Raw genomic sequence first — 14676 nt, forward strand, 5'->3', positions numbered from 1 at the left:
GACAGACTTTATAATTTAATTTCTATTGTTTAAAACAAAAGATTTGTAACAATGCGCAATGAGCATGGTTCGCAAAAAAAAAAAAAAAAAAAAGGTTGCAAGTCCATCTCTTATAGGCCATGCTATTACCGATATTTAGTTTGATCATTCGACAAATTAAGATGTTATTATAATTATTAGCAAATCTCAGCAATCGATATATATATTCTTATACTCAGCAAGTATAATTTTTAATCGGCAATTATTCTTACGGCAGTTTTCAACTTACCACCTTCCCCCCCCCCCCCTTCCCCTGAATACTAGCGAATATACTTAGTCTCTAAATATTTAATTTCATATAAGCGATAAGAAGTACCAATTTATTAACGCTAACTTCCATCATTTTTCTCAACAAGCTTGAAATTTAATGCGAAAGCTTATATATGCAACGTTATCATTACATTCATAATTAAAACTTTATCATTTTCTCATTTTTTCAACGTACGGACAAATAAGCACAGAATTGCGCTTAAATTGGTTGGCGTATTTAGGTTATGTTTGTTACATTTTAAGTACATTTAAGCTTCGGCAATTTATTTATTCTAAAATGCATACTAAATGTTAAACGTATTAATAGAGTTTTCAAAATGCAAAACATTTAATAGCATTTACCGAGAGGCTCATCGTCCGCATTTAAAAATGCAACTTCCGCAATTAAATCGTGTAAAACTGTAAAATAAACATTCTGTTAAATGGCAGCGGTCGCTTTATCAAACCAGAAAATTTCTTATCACTTTTTAATTACTTAAAAAATGCAGAATATCTATCATTTTAAAGTACATTTTCACTTTTTGTTAAAAAAAAATTAAGTTACGATATATTTTTCCCAAAATAGTGTGTTTTTTTTTGTATCAAAAATTTAATTTTTAGTCGTATATAAACTCATTTAATTATATTAAATATGGCTGTATACTAGGCAGCAGCAATTTTTGGCTTTAAATTGCTTCAAGCTGGAGTAGATAGTTTGTTAGAAAATAAGAGTTTTAGCGTGAAAAGTAAGATCTAAAGTTAACTAGAAGCAATCTTATTTAAAAAGTAAGTTTGAAATATCAACTTAAATGAACCGCATTTAAGACGCCATTTTTTGAAGAATTATAAAGAAAAGGTAAGGTTAATGAAATCATTCATTATGAAATATAAACTTGGGTGGGTCATAATTAATACATGAAAATGTAAAATACATTTACAAATGTAAAAAAACTTAAATTTAAATAACAAAGAATCGGGAAGACTTGCTACGTTCATATTTTGCACTTAGTTTTATAGTCTAATTAAGGAATTGGTTTTTCTAAAAACAAAATTGAAAATCGGATAATGATACTTTGCAAAAAATTGCGATAATTGTAGCCTGGAAACATAAAAGCCCTCAAGTTTCTGGGGTTCCCCTCCCTGTCCCAAACATGAGAGCAACAACTTTATAAAATCATTTTTTAAACATGTTGCAACCTTGTTTGATTGTTTTTAAAACAAAACAGTTCAAGTTCTAAATTTAAGAGTTTTTATTTAAGAACAATAAAATAAATTCAAAAATAATTATTACAACAAGATATTTCCGTATTACATTGATTAAATTGCACCAATTTTAAACCAAATTAAAAAATTCCAAATTTTCGTTCAAAAACATCAACATTTGAAAACATTCAGCCGTCATCCTGTTTCGCTTAGCATACATATTGTTTAATGCATCAGAAAAAAGGCGCTCACTTGGTGCACTGGTAGCAGGTGTACATAAAATCATCGTTGAAATGCAATACAATATTGGAAAAACCTATTGATTTTGATGCCAAAACTCTAAAACATTTTGTTCGTGCACTGACAATCTTATATATTCACTGATTTCTTTTTTTAAATCTAAGGTTACATTTTTGTCACTATCACTTCCGGAATCATCTTCTTCATCCTCAAATGACAACTTAAATTTTTTTGATTCCTTTATCACCTTTTTAATTAGAATTATTTCACCAACTCTTTTTAAGAGATAAAAATCTGACAAAAATTCTTTCACAATTTTTAAATATTTCTTTTTTTCGTACTTTTCAAAGAATTGAAAACTTTTATAATTTGGATCCAAAAAAGTGGCACACAATAAAAAAGGAATTATTCTCTAATTCATATGAATCTTTGTAAGTTTGTAAAGATTCTAACAAATGTGATTTCAATATTACAATTAAAGGAGGAGTTTCACTTTTATTCTTACTCAGCTGCTTCTCAAGGTACTTTATACTTGGAATAATTAACTTGTTGCATACCTATCGCCAAATAGTAAAACATTTACTTGATTAAAGCTTAATAAAGCATTTACCAATTTTTTAAGTTAACCATTTCATCTTCATCGAGTAAATATTTTCTCATATCTTTGTATTGTTGTTTCGAATTAAAGACATCTTTTACGTAGGAGTGAAGCTTAAGCATTCGCTCTGCCATGAGAAACGTAGAGTGCCAACGAGTTTTCACATCTTGAATTAAATGAAGTATGTGATTTTTTTCGACACCTTGTCGTGTTTGACTTTCCTCTAATAAATCATTAAGTTGAGAAGAATGATTGAAAGATGTAACAATTTTTCTGCACTTAGTTAATGTTCTTGCAATGAAAAAGAGTTTAGACGAACTATCTTTTTCACCTTCTTCAACTAAATCTATGACATTTTTAACAACTAATTGCAAAACATGTCCTATGCATCTTATTGGTTGAATGTTTAAACAAACTTTTAAAGAATTTAGACAGTTGCGTACGTTACTGGCGTTGTCTGATACTATACTCATTATTTTATCATCTACTTTAAACTTTTCTACGATTTTTAGCAAAGTCTCTTTTAAATTATCTGCATCATGGCGGCCATTAAGGTATGCAAAGCCCAAACAAAAACTGATGAAATTTGTTTTGTCAGAAATGAAATGTGCAGTTGCAGATATATAACTATAGTTTTGACAGGACGTCCATCCGTCAGTAGTAATAGATAAAACTTTAATTGATAATAATTTTGATTTCAAAAGTTCAACTTTTTCTCGATATAAATCAGTTAAAAGAGATCTTAACTTTTTTCGGCAAGGCACTTTATACTTTGGATTTAAACACAAAACAAATTCTTTAAATGCACTACTTTCTACCAACATAAATGGAGGACAACAGGCAATAATGAAAATTAAAAGAGCTCTATCAATCTTATCGCTAACTTCTTTTGACAAGCCACTCATAGTTCGTTTTTTTTCGGCGTTATTATATTGTGATCATGTTCAAGATGGTAATCTAATATACTCTTTGATGTTTTACAAGAGTACTTTTTAGGTCTGTTACTATTACATTGATTGCATATCCATTTTGATGTTTCCTCCTCGATTGAGTAATATTCGTATGTAGTTTTAGCTGCTTCTTCAATGGACTGAGCATCAACTTCAATTTCTGTTTGACCGGATGAAAAACTTGAACTTGTTTCGCTATCGTTATGATCTGCAGGGTTTTGTTCATCTATAGTCTTTCTTTTATCCGATCTTTTCTTCGTCAGATTCATCAAATCAGATACTGGAGCAGCATATTCAATTGGAGAAGACGTATTATTTTTCGACATAGTTTAAAAATGCAATTTCTTAAAGTAAATTTAAATATATATTTGAGAATAACGGTTTATCTAATATATAGCGGGAAACCATTACTTTGAGGTGTCAGTTAAGACATTCCTTAAATTTTGTTGTGTTGAGAAATTATATGAACATAATATGAATTAAGACAAATAAATCAACTTAAAGACATTCATTAAAATTTATTGTTTTTAAGAAATTTAAAATACGTAATATAATTTGTGACGATTAGGTAATAAAAATGTTTTGTTTGTACCTAGTATTGCCCCACATTTTCTTTCATTGAATTAAATAAAAATTGGTTTGTTAGTAGAACAACTCCGCCAAAAACAGCTGATACTTTATACCGAATACATAATTAGTTATTAGCATTTTAATAATGATTAAAAAAAAAAAAAAAATTGAGAGTTGAACAAGATATATATTCAACTACACAATATAGAAATAATAAAAAACATTAATTGCGTAACAAATTGTTACGCAATTAATGTTTTTTATTATTTCTATATTGTGTAATTGTTACTAACAACTACAATCATATTGTCGTCACTGTAAAAACTGCGTTTTATGAGTGTAGAACAAAATAAATTAGGTATTATTACCTCAAAAAATGATTGCTGGTATTATATAAAAGAAATCCGAAAAAGCTTCTGCATACAACACATTTCAAAAATATGGCACCATTTTTTTTTCTAATAGTTTATGGTTCATTTTAATTAGAAATTGAGATTTCAATCTCAACTTCTAATTAAAGCGATTTAAATCCAGATTTAAACCGCTTTTCATTGAAAGTTACTTAGTAATAAGAGGGGAGTAATTGGATACAGTTTTTTTACTATTACAAAACTCCAAGTGTATATCTCGCAAACTTAAGAAAAAAAAATTTTCTCCAAAAACTTGAAAAACTCTGAAAATCAACTTTGAAAAAGATGCCATGGAGATCTAAATTGTAACTCACAGCAATTTGTTATTAAAAAAATGGCGCTCAAACCACTTCACAACTAACACATAACAAGATTTGAAAAAAGTATTTTTTGGGTAAAAGTAACAATATATTTTTCTCAAATTAAAAAGTTAGTCGACTAATTTTAGTTACGCTAAAAAGTTAGTCGACTAAATTTAGTTAGACTAAAAAATTAGTCGACTAAACTTAGTTAGACTAAAAAGTTAGTCGACTAATTTATTTACGCTAAAATGTTGGTCGACTAATTTTAGTTACGCTAAAAAGTTAGTCGACTAATTTATTTACGCTAAAAAGTTAGTCGACTAAATTTAGTTAGACTAAAAAGTTAGTCCACTAAATTTAGTTAGACTAAAAAGTTAGTCGACTAAATTTAGTTAGACTAAAAAGTTAGTCGACTAAATTTTGTTAGACTAAAAAGTTAGTCGACTAAATTTAGTTACGCTAAAAAGTTAGTCGACTAAATTTAGTTAGACTAAAAAGTTAGTCGACTAAAATCAGTTAGACTAAAAAGTTAGTCGACTAATTTTAGTTAGACTAAAAAGTTAGTCGACTAAATTTAGTTAGACTAAAACTAACCTTAACTCCCACCCCTATGAGTTTCCCTGCGACATCACATCTACAATAACTATTTGGATATTAATTATTTCAAGTTACCATAATAACTGTTTTTATTTGCCATATTCATTATTTTTATTGACCAGATTAATTATTTTTAGTTCCACGACTTTAATATCCTTACAATAATAAATCGTCATCAAAATTTAAATGTCATATTTTTTCATTTAAATAAAAGTATATATATATTTATTATCCAATATATTTATCTCTTCAAAACAATCAGAGTTCATTGTAAAAAATTAAATACCATTTCCAATATTTAGAACTAGCCATGTCGAATCAAACAATCAACAATAAAAATTGTTCAAGGATAGTGGAACCTTATTTAAATGCAAATTCATCATCAGATAATACAAATATTCTTGGATTTATACAAACTACAACCTATTCAATTATAAAAAAATATGAAAATGGGTTACCAATAAAACCGCATTAATAAGAAAGAAAAAAGAAACAAAAAATTAACTGAGAAATCTAAGATACTAATCAAATATTGGAATAATGATGATTGTTAAATAACCTTTAAGGAAAATAAACAAAAACTTTTTGAACAATAACCCATTTCAGTTGGTTATTTTAGTACAGCAACAGGCATTGATAGTTTTAGTTATACTTATTCACAATATTCCAAAAAAAAAAACTTTTAAAGACACTATTCATGAAAAAGCTACTTATGCAGAAATATTCATGAAAATTATGTCGACATTATTAAACACATGTTTACTTTATTGTTTATATAGTTACATGACTATTGTATTTATCTTCTTTTATGCTCATTTAACTTTGTTGTTATTTATTCGTAACCATCAAAAGTTATAATTGGAGTCCCGTAGTTTTCCCCGATAATTATTTTCCTTTTATCCGATGCACGCAGTGTAACAGTGCACCTCAACCAACAACAAACTTTCTTTTAGTAACATTTTTCTTAAAGAAGATTTATTATCTTTTTACATTATATCTTGCACAATGAAGAATGTAAAAAAGTTTTCAACTTATACTTAAACTGATGTTCAACACTTTCCTCTCTTCCGCCTATAGAGCTTGTCTTGTTAAGAAGTAGTTGAGTTCAAAAAAACAAATTTCCTGTTCATTATTTTAAGGGTGTTCTTTAACGAGTCAAGTGCTTTTACTTGATCGCGTCTTTTGACAACAACAAAGTATTTAAAACTTCATTGATACTTCATCAATGAAAAGTGTTCGAACTTTCATTAATTTACTTTTTATTTACAATTTACTACATCTTTATTAACAGCTGAGAACTCCTGTTGATAATGTCTTAAAAAAAGATTTATAACATCCAGCCAAAATAAAAAAATTCAAATTCTTGTGATCTTCTTAGTTACCTATTTCAATATGGTTATTACTTGATTGAATAGATATGTCAGAAACTTTAGTCATTGCATCATTTATATTTGTAATGTAATTAAAGGTTTGTAGTTTCTAAAAACATGTAATATGTAGAACTTGTTTTCGAAGAAAATTAGGATTTGATACTTAAACTTTAAACAAAATTTTTTAGACTTCAAACTTAAATTATTTTTCTTGTAAATCATTTTGAAACCTTTTTTTTTGAAACTTTTTAAATTTCTATGTAGATTTTTCTCACGCAAAATATAGATGGGGCTCTTGCTTTTCAAGTTGAAAATTTATTATCTTAATGTTATTTTATATTAATACTACAGTAACGTTTAATGTTTAATGTTTAATGTCGTTTTATTAGTTATGCTTTGAAAGAACGCGTTCTCTCAATGCACGCGGCAAGTTGAAACTTTTTTCCTTATGAAATTTAATTATTAGTTTAGATATATTACATAAAGAATCGTAGTAAGATAAATAATCATCGTTATGATCATATTATAATTGAAGAATGTATATAAAATAGTTGTATATACATTTTTATTACATAAAGTAAAAAGGATTTAAATTTTTATGAGATGAAGTAGCAAGGATTTTAAGTAGAAAGGATTTTAATTTTTTGAATCGTTTATATTTTGTTTGTTTAAGCTTTTCTTTTAGCAGTTTTATTATTTTATTTTTTAGAAGGAAAATAGGGGTATGGATGTTATTTAAAGTTATACGAATGCTCTTTCCATAAAATGGTTATTACTAGTTTAAAATTTCTGTGATGCTATTAACTATTTTTGTTCTTTGTTAGAAAATTTAGAAAAATTAAATTAAAACTTTGTGCCAACACTGACATGGCATGTCACATGTTATTATATGTAAAGGTTAAATTTTGTTATGAGGATTACAGTTCTTATGAAAAGAAAAAGGCAAGGAGTATTGTTTGTTAATATATATTTTGTTTATTTTGAATCTTTTTGAATTTTCTCGCGTAATTTTTAAAATTTTTGTTTGTGCACGTTTATTGTTTGCATTTATGCTTTTTTGATATGTATGTGTATGTGTTAATAAGTGCTTTATAGTTGTTTTATCAATGTGTTTTTATAATAATGTAAAGTATTTTGTATTGATTGTGTATGTATCAATATGTGTTATATAATTGTTTTTAAAAATGTCTTTAAATATGTATATAAGGTATATATTTAACCTTATATACATATTTAAACACATTTATTGTGTTTAAAGTTTGCACATATGTTTATATTATGTTGTTTCAAAGTGCTGTGACTTTGTAAACGTTTAGTCTACACTACAAATCTTACTCTACACTGTAGAGTAAGATTTGTCAACTTTGCCAGCCAAGTGATGTACTTATAACAGAGGGTTACACGATAGTCTTTAGTGTCAAAAAATACATGTTAATATATTTTGAAAACATTTGGCTTAATGTTGTTACTTATGTTCTGTTAAATATGAATGTTATCTTACTTAAGTTATGTTTTAAACATATTATATTAACTTATGGTGTGTGCTATTGTTGTGTGTTGTTGCTGTGATGTTTTTTTGTTATCTTTTAGGTTGATAGACATTTGGCTCATCTTCATGTTGGTGTCTATTGTTAAAAATGGTGAATAGGTAATTTTATTAAAAATCACTGTTTTTAATCATTCACTAAAAGCCAATACAAATTATTTTGCCATATATAAAAATTTTTTTATCTCGATTTGATTTTTTGTCTTTAGTGCTGATTACTGCATGATTTTGCTATAAATAGTTTGGAATCATGATGTTCCAACATAAATTATTTTGTTAAAGCTAACATGAAATAATAATATTTTACAACTACTACTCTGGTAAATCACAACAGCTTTTTTCTATAAGGTGCATTGATTTTCATTTTTTGAATGTAATGTTTTTCTTATTTATTTACTTATTCGTTACATTTTTTATTTTAGATTTACTAGATAATGTATTAATGTGGTATAGAAGAACGAATATTGTAAAGTTTTGTGAATTTTTGAAAAAAGCGTTTACAACGGGTTTACAACGTTTTTTTTTTTAATTTTTCTTTGTTAGCAGTATGTTTATTATAAGAATTGCATGTTTTTAATAATTTTTTTTATTATTATTTGCTAAGCCATTTAAATTCTTAAGATTATTGTATAATTTATTTTAAATGACAGTCTGTATATATAAAAATTATTTGTGTGTGCTATTAAGAGTAGACAAAAAATTATATAGGAAAGATCGCAATCTTCTGGATTCAAGATTTTTTGTTACTACTTTCAATTAAAAGTGAAGTTTAAATGGATGATATTAGGCTTGAAGCAGATATTAGTTTAGAAAATGGAAATGTTAATAGGCAAGTTGTTTGTGACACAAATGAAAGAGATAGACTTAGGCGAGATGAAATTAATAATGGACAAAATGCTGCTCGGCAAGCAGCAAATAATTCGAACCCAAATGAGGAGAGCTTGATTAGGCGAGTTGAAAATAATCGTCGCAGAAATAAAAGAAATAGGCTTAGGCGAGATGAAATTAATATTCAACAAAATGCTAGAAATGTTGTTCGGCACGCAGCATATAATCGGTTGAGCTACTTTAGCTTCATTTGAAGCTGATGTAAATCAACCCATGAATCATGGGCCGCCATATTTTAGAATATGTGGTCAAGTTTTTCATCGTATTGGTAATTTAAGACCAAATCAAGATGTTCTGCCGACATTTTCAACTATACATCTACGATCCACTTGCAGCAGTAAATTTTAGAATGCAACAACGTGGTAATGATCTTTGCTTAAGTGATTTAATGTTTCGATTGCAAACTATTATTAGTAAAGAAAACCCATTTGCTCTTGCATTTAAAAACATGGCTGAAGTGGAAGATGAAGAAATTCATCAAGCAGCTCTAGAAGGTCGCTCAGTGTCAGTTGTAAAAATGTCTTTACTTGAAGGGCATTATAGATGTCGCTATAATCTCCCTTATCACAATGAAGTTGCAGTTGTATTTGTTGGTGAAGATGGTGCACCACCTGCTTCCAGGAAAGTTGTTATATACCCAAGAGGTCATCCTCTTAAAACTATATCAAGTATGTCTGCCAACTTAGATCCTATGGTTTATCCTCTATTTTTTCCGAGGGGTGATGCTGGTTGGCATAATCAATTGGTTCACAACCCTGAACGTGCTACATTGGTTACAAATCATGTTACATTATCTCAGTATTACAATTATAAACTTTCAGTTAGACAATTTTTTTCTTCACTCGTTTATGGCAAAAAACTGTTTCAGCAATATGCTGTTGATGCGTATGTTAAAATTGAAGGCCAGCGCCTTGGTTTCATCAGAAGTAACCAAAACAAACAGAGAAGCGAGCAGTATGATGTCTTACACGAACGTGTAAACAACCTTGAAAATAATCATAATGTTAGACCAGGGCGTATTGTAGTTTTGCCCTTAACTTATGTATGAAGTCCTATAGCTTTAAAGAAAATCTTTGAAGATGCAATGGCTATAATTAAAAAGTATGGTAAACCAGATCTTTTTATTACTTTCACTTGCAACCCAAAATGGCGCAAGATAACTGAAAATTTATATCCAGGTCAGACAGAAAATGATAGACCTGACTCGGTTATTCGAATATTTGAACTCAAATTAAATAACCTTCTCAATGACATTTTAAGCAAGGTGTATTAGGGAAAGTTGTAACACATGTTCAGGTTATTGAGTTTCAAAAGCGTGGTTTGCCACATGTTCATATTTTACTTCACTTTGCAAATGATGATAGGCTTGAAACAGCTCATGATATCAAGAATTTAATATCTACAGAAATTTCAGATCCAATTGTTAATCGAGAATTTTATGACGTCGTTAAAACTTGCATGATTCATGGTCCATGTGGCATACTGAATCCAAGTTCTCCCTGTATGAAAGATGGGGTGTGCAGCAAAAAGTATTCTAAAGAATTTAATGCTAACACAGTCGCAGTTCTTAATGGTTTTCCGCTCTATAGACGTTGTGATAATGGTTTGGTTATCAATATTAAAGGTAACAATGTAGATAACCGCTGAGTGGTACCTTACAATCCATGGTTATCAAAAAAAAATATCAAGCTCACATTAACGTTGAAGCTTGCATGTCTGTTAAGGCTGTTAAATATTTGTACAAATATATATACAAGGGTCACGACTGTGCCAATACTTTAATAAATGAAAAAATTAATCATGATGAAGTAAACACATTAGATTGTGGTTGTGTAAGTGCACCTGAAGCATTGTGGCAAATTTTTGAGTATCCAATAAGTCATATGTAACACACTTTTATACACCTTAAATTTCATCTACCTGAAAATCAGTTAGTGTATTTTAGAGAAGGAGCAGAACAAATGGCTTTAGATTGTGCCGCTAAACGTGATACGCACCTAACGCCATGGTATAAGTTAAATACTGAAAATGAAAGAGCATATTGCTATTCGTATGTAGACATTCCTTATTACTTTATATTTGATGATAAAAATTGTAAATGGAAGGTTAGACAAAGGGGTGATAATAAGGTGATAGTAAAAATGTATAAAGTTAATCCAACTGTAGAATTGTTTTTTCTTAGACTGTTACTTTTGCAAGCAAAAGGTGCAACATCTTGGGAGGATGTGCGTACTGTTAATGGTATTGTCCTTGAAATATTTCGTGAAGCATGTGTTTTAAAAGTTTGTTGCAAGATGATACTGAATGGAAGATTACTCTTTCTTAGGCGGTTTTAACACGTTTGCCGAAGCAAATTAGACAGTTATTTTCAATTATTTTGACCTTTTGTGAACCTGACGATCTTTTGCATCTCTGGAATACATACAAAGCTTTTATGATGGCATTAAGACAAGTTAGTTTAATGCACAGGCATTAAGACAAGTTAGTTTGTTTTTCTTGATGAAACATCTATGATGAGCCATCCTTAAAATGGAGGGCTCATCCATACCGGGGTGTTGGGAGCTACCGAAGAAAAAACAGCAACCAAAAGGTTGTAAATGTCTTCTATCAGTGATGATATAACGTTTTTGTTGCCGCTTTTTCTTCAGTGATTTTTTTTTTTTAATTTTTTTTTATAATATATTGTTGTATATTTGGTTTGTTTTTGTTTTTTTTAATTAAAATTTTATTTGTTTTTCACCAATTAAACTTAAATATAGTTAAATTGATCCATTACCAATCATCATAATATGATGCTACATTCTATCGTTAAAAATAATTAATTGGTAGTTTAATTTATTGAAAACACTGCTTTTAAAATTTACTATAAGCCAAAACCATTTACCTATATAAATGCAATTTATATCTCGATTTGATTTTTTATCTTTAATGTTTTTGGTTTGGCTCCTTGAAGCATTTGTTTTTTTGCTTTTTAATTAAAATATTTTAAATCTATTGTAATGCCTTTTAAATTTAACTAAAGTTTACTAAAAGCCAACGTGAAATAACGTCATAAAACAATACCGACAAGCTGCATCATGACAGCAGTTTAAGTATGACAACAGGCTACCGAAAAGCAGGTAAATTGTTTTCCAGTTTTTTTTTTGTTTTTTTTTCTTTTATGTCTACTTATCTGTTACAATTTTTATTTTAGGTTTGTCATATGACGCATTAATGCATTATAAAAGATTAAAGTTTACATATTTTTTTGCACTTTGTTATGCACATAATTGATTGTAAATTAACTTTTTTTTGTTTGAAACGTATTTGTACTCAATTGCTTAGTTATTTATAATAAATTTATTTAGTTGTGTACATTTAACGTTTTAAAGACAATTTTCTTTTTTAAAGAAACATGTATCAAGGGGATCCCAACAAATTAATAACTCATGAATAATTTACGTTCACTTCATATTAATTTTATTAATTAAAGTTCATGTTATAAAAAATATAACAAGAATTTAGCTTTAATTTTTCGTCAATTTAAAGCATGATGAAGTGTTATTATTTTGTGTCAGTAACTAAAAACGTATTGTGTTGAACTTAGTAATGTCTAGGAAAATGGTTCTGCGATACCCTGATACGACCTATGTCAGTTTTAAATTACACAAATAACGTTAAATAATGGGTAAATTAATTTATTTTAATTTTACATATGGTTTACTTTTTAATTTGAAGGCGTTTTTCTTATCGGGTATTAGTTAAGGTTTCGCAACTTTAAATAGTAGAAAACAGCCACTATAAACAAACCGACCGTAACCCGTATTACGGGCTGCTTTCTTCTAATAATAATTAAATAGTATTTCATTGAGAAATTTCTATTTGGTCTTCTTTAAGTTTGTCACGCTGTGACATGTCACGCCGTGACACTAATACTAACATCTTTCATTCTAGCATGAGAATATTTATTTATTTAAAATAAATATTTATAAATTACTTTTAACTAAAATAGGGCAATAAATATTAATAGATATTTAAATTTAAATATTTTTAGTTTTTGTGTTATGTGCCTCAAGTTTATGTTACGTTGTGACGACACGGTGTGACATTTTTTTAAATTAAATTTTTTAAAGACTAATTTTTATAAAAATATTACGCAAAAGCATGTTGGTTTAACATTTGTAGTATTTTTATTGTTTTTTATTTGTGGATAAGTTTTGAAACCTCCTTTAATATAACTAACATTGTTTTTTTTATTAAACTTGTAGGTGTACCTGTAAATATGCAGACATATTTAACTAACACCTTTGTTATTTAGTTTTTCTTAAATTTTGTCGCGCCACTGCTGAGGTTATTCTGAATGTTTATTTTTTATACAATTCTTATGAAAAGCAAACTTTCTTACATTTACAATTCAATACAATTGTTATAAGAAGTAAACTTATAAAAAGTAAACTTTCACAAACAAATTTTTTATTTCTTCGTTGAAAGTAACAAAAATGCCTTTGACACATTCTGAACGTCAGAGAAAGTATAGAGAAAAACAAATGCAAAAATTTGGGTCCGGATTTTATTAAGGAAAAGGACTCGATACGGAAAAAGGAAAAAAAAAATTCTAATGTTGAATTAGCACGTTTAAAGGACAAGTTAAAAAAAAAAAAGAGTTGAGTTTCTTTATCTAAAATAACATCTAACATCTCTCCTGCTTACAAATCATCTTGTGCACTTGGTAAAGCTGTTAAAGAAGCAATACGTACTCTTCCAACTTCTCCTCCTAAAAAAGCAACTGTTATTAAACAACTTGCAATTCAGTTTAAAAAAGATTTACCAGATATGCAACCAACACATGGACCTAATGCTCTTAATGATGAAACGAAGCTATGCGTCATTAGTTTTTTGAACAAGATGGTATATCCCGTCAGGCACCTGGAGTAAGAGTTACGATTGTTTTAAGAAGTAGTTAAGAAAAAAAGAAAATGCAAAAAAGGTATTTAACAATGAATATAAGTGAAGCATATCAAATATTTAAAAACAAACACACTGATTTTTCAATCAGTAAATCCAAGTTTGCTAGTTTGAAACCAGGCCATATACTTTTATCAAGCTTAATGCCTAGAAATGTTTGTTCTTGTCAAAAACATGAAAACATTTTCTTTTCACTCAAAGCATTACATTTCATTGATTTAAAAATTCCCCTTTACTCGGACGCTTTATCAAATACTTTAGTGTGTGACGAGAAAAATTATAATTGTTGGAATAATCTTTGTGAAGCTTTTAAGGACGGAAAGATATTTCTCAAAACATACTAATTAGATGAAAAAAACCACGATAAAGAAATTACCTGGTACCTTCGGGAGAAATATACGCAACTTAATGGAACTAAGTACCTCGAAAAAGCAATAAAAAAAGACAAAGCCATAACTTTGTATAACAATATTTGCAAAATGCTCCCCAAATTTCTTTTGCATTATTTTATAAAAGGAAAACAATTCATGAGTTATGAAAACCAAAAAAAAGTTTTAAAAAGCAATCTTGATTCAGTTTTGTTACAAGTTGACTTTGCAGAAAACCTCTCAACTTTCTGGCAAGATGAAGTTCATTCAGCACATTGGAACAAAAAATTAGTAACATTATTTACTGCTGTTAGCTGGCATGGTGACTCTTGTAAATCTGCTGTTATTATTTCTGATGATTTGGACCATTCAAGAAGTTCAGTTATTTATTTTAATGACTTG

The 14676-nt window shown here is 28.3% G+C and overlaps 1 protein-coding gene across 3 annotated transcripts; it reads left to right on the forward strand.

Moving 5' to 3' along the window:
• The first annotated feature begins 7330 nt into the window (after positions 1-7330).
• LOC136090533 (uncharacterized) lies at positions 7331-12316 on the forward strand. Of its 3 annotated transcripts, XR_010643473.1 has the most exons (6): positions 7331-7470; positions 8119-8176; positions 8284-8422; positions 8497-8580; positions 11145-12081; positions 12156-12309. XR_010643473.1 is itself a non-coding variant. In XM_065817305.1 (3 exons), exon 1 carries the CDS (start codon positions 9252-9254, stop codon positions 10008-10010), a length of 759 nt encoding a protein of 252 aa, XP_065673377.1. In that variant the 5' UTR covers positions 8592-9251; the 3' UTR covers positions 10011-11443; positions 11985-12081; positions 12156-12309. The 3 variants fall into 3 exon arrangements, 2 of the variants coding, with proteins under 2 accessions (XP_065673377.1, XP_065673376.1); XM_065817305.1 differs by lacking the exons at positions 7331-7470; positions 8119-8176; positions 8284-8422; positions 8497-8580 and having other exon boundaries at positions 8592-11443; positions 11985-12081; XM_065817304.1 differs by lacking the exons at positions 7331-7470; positions 8119-8176; positions 8284-8422; positions 8497-8580 and having other exon boundaries at positions 8592-12081; positions 12156-12316.
• The last annotated feature ends 2360 nt before the right edge of the window (positions 12317-14676 follow it).

This window comes from Hydra vulgaris, chromosome 14, assembly GCF_038396675.1.
Source record: "Hydra vulgaris chromosome 14, alternate assembly HydraT2T_AEP".
NCBI lineage: Eukaryota > Metazoa > Cnidaria > Hydrozoa > Anthoathecata > Hydridae > Hydra > Hydra vulgaris.

Excerpts from the sequence above, each read along its gene's own strand:
- LOC136090533 (XM_065817304.1), top strand. The coding sequence starts at position 9,252 with ATGTTCTGCCGACATTTTCAACTATACATCTACGATCCACTTGCAGCA.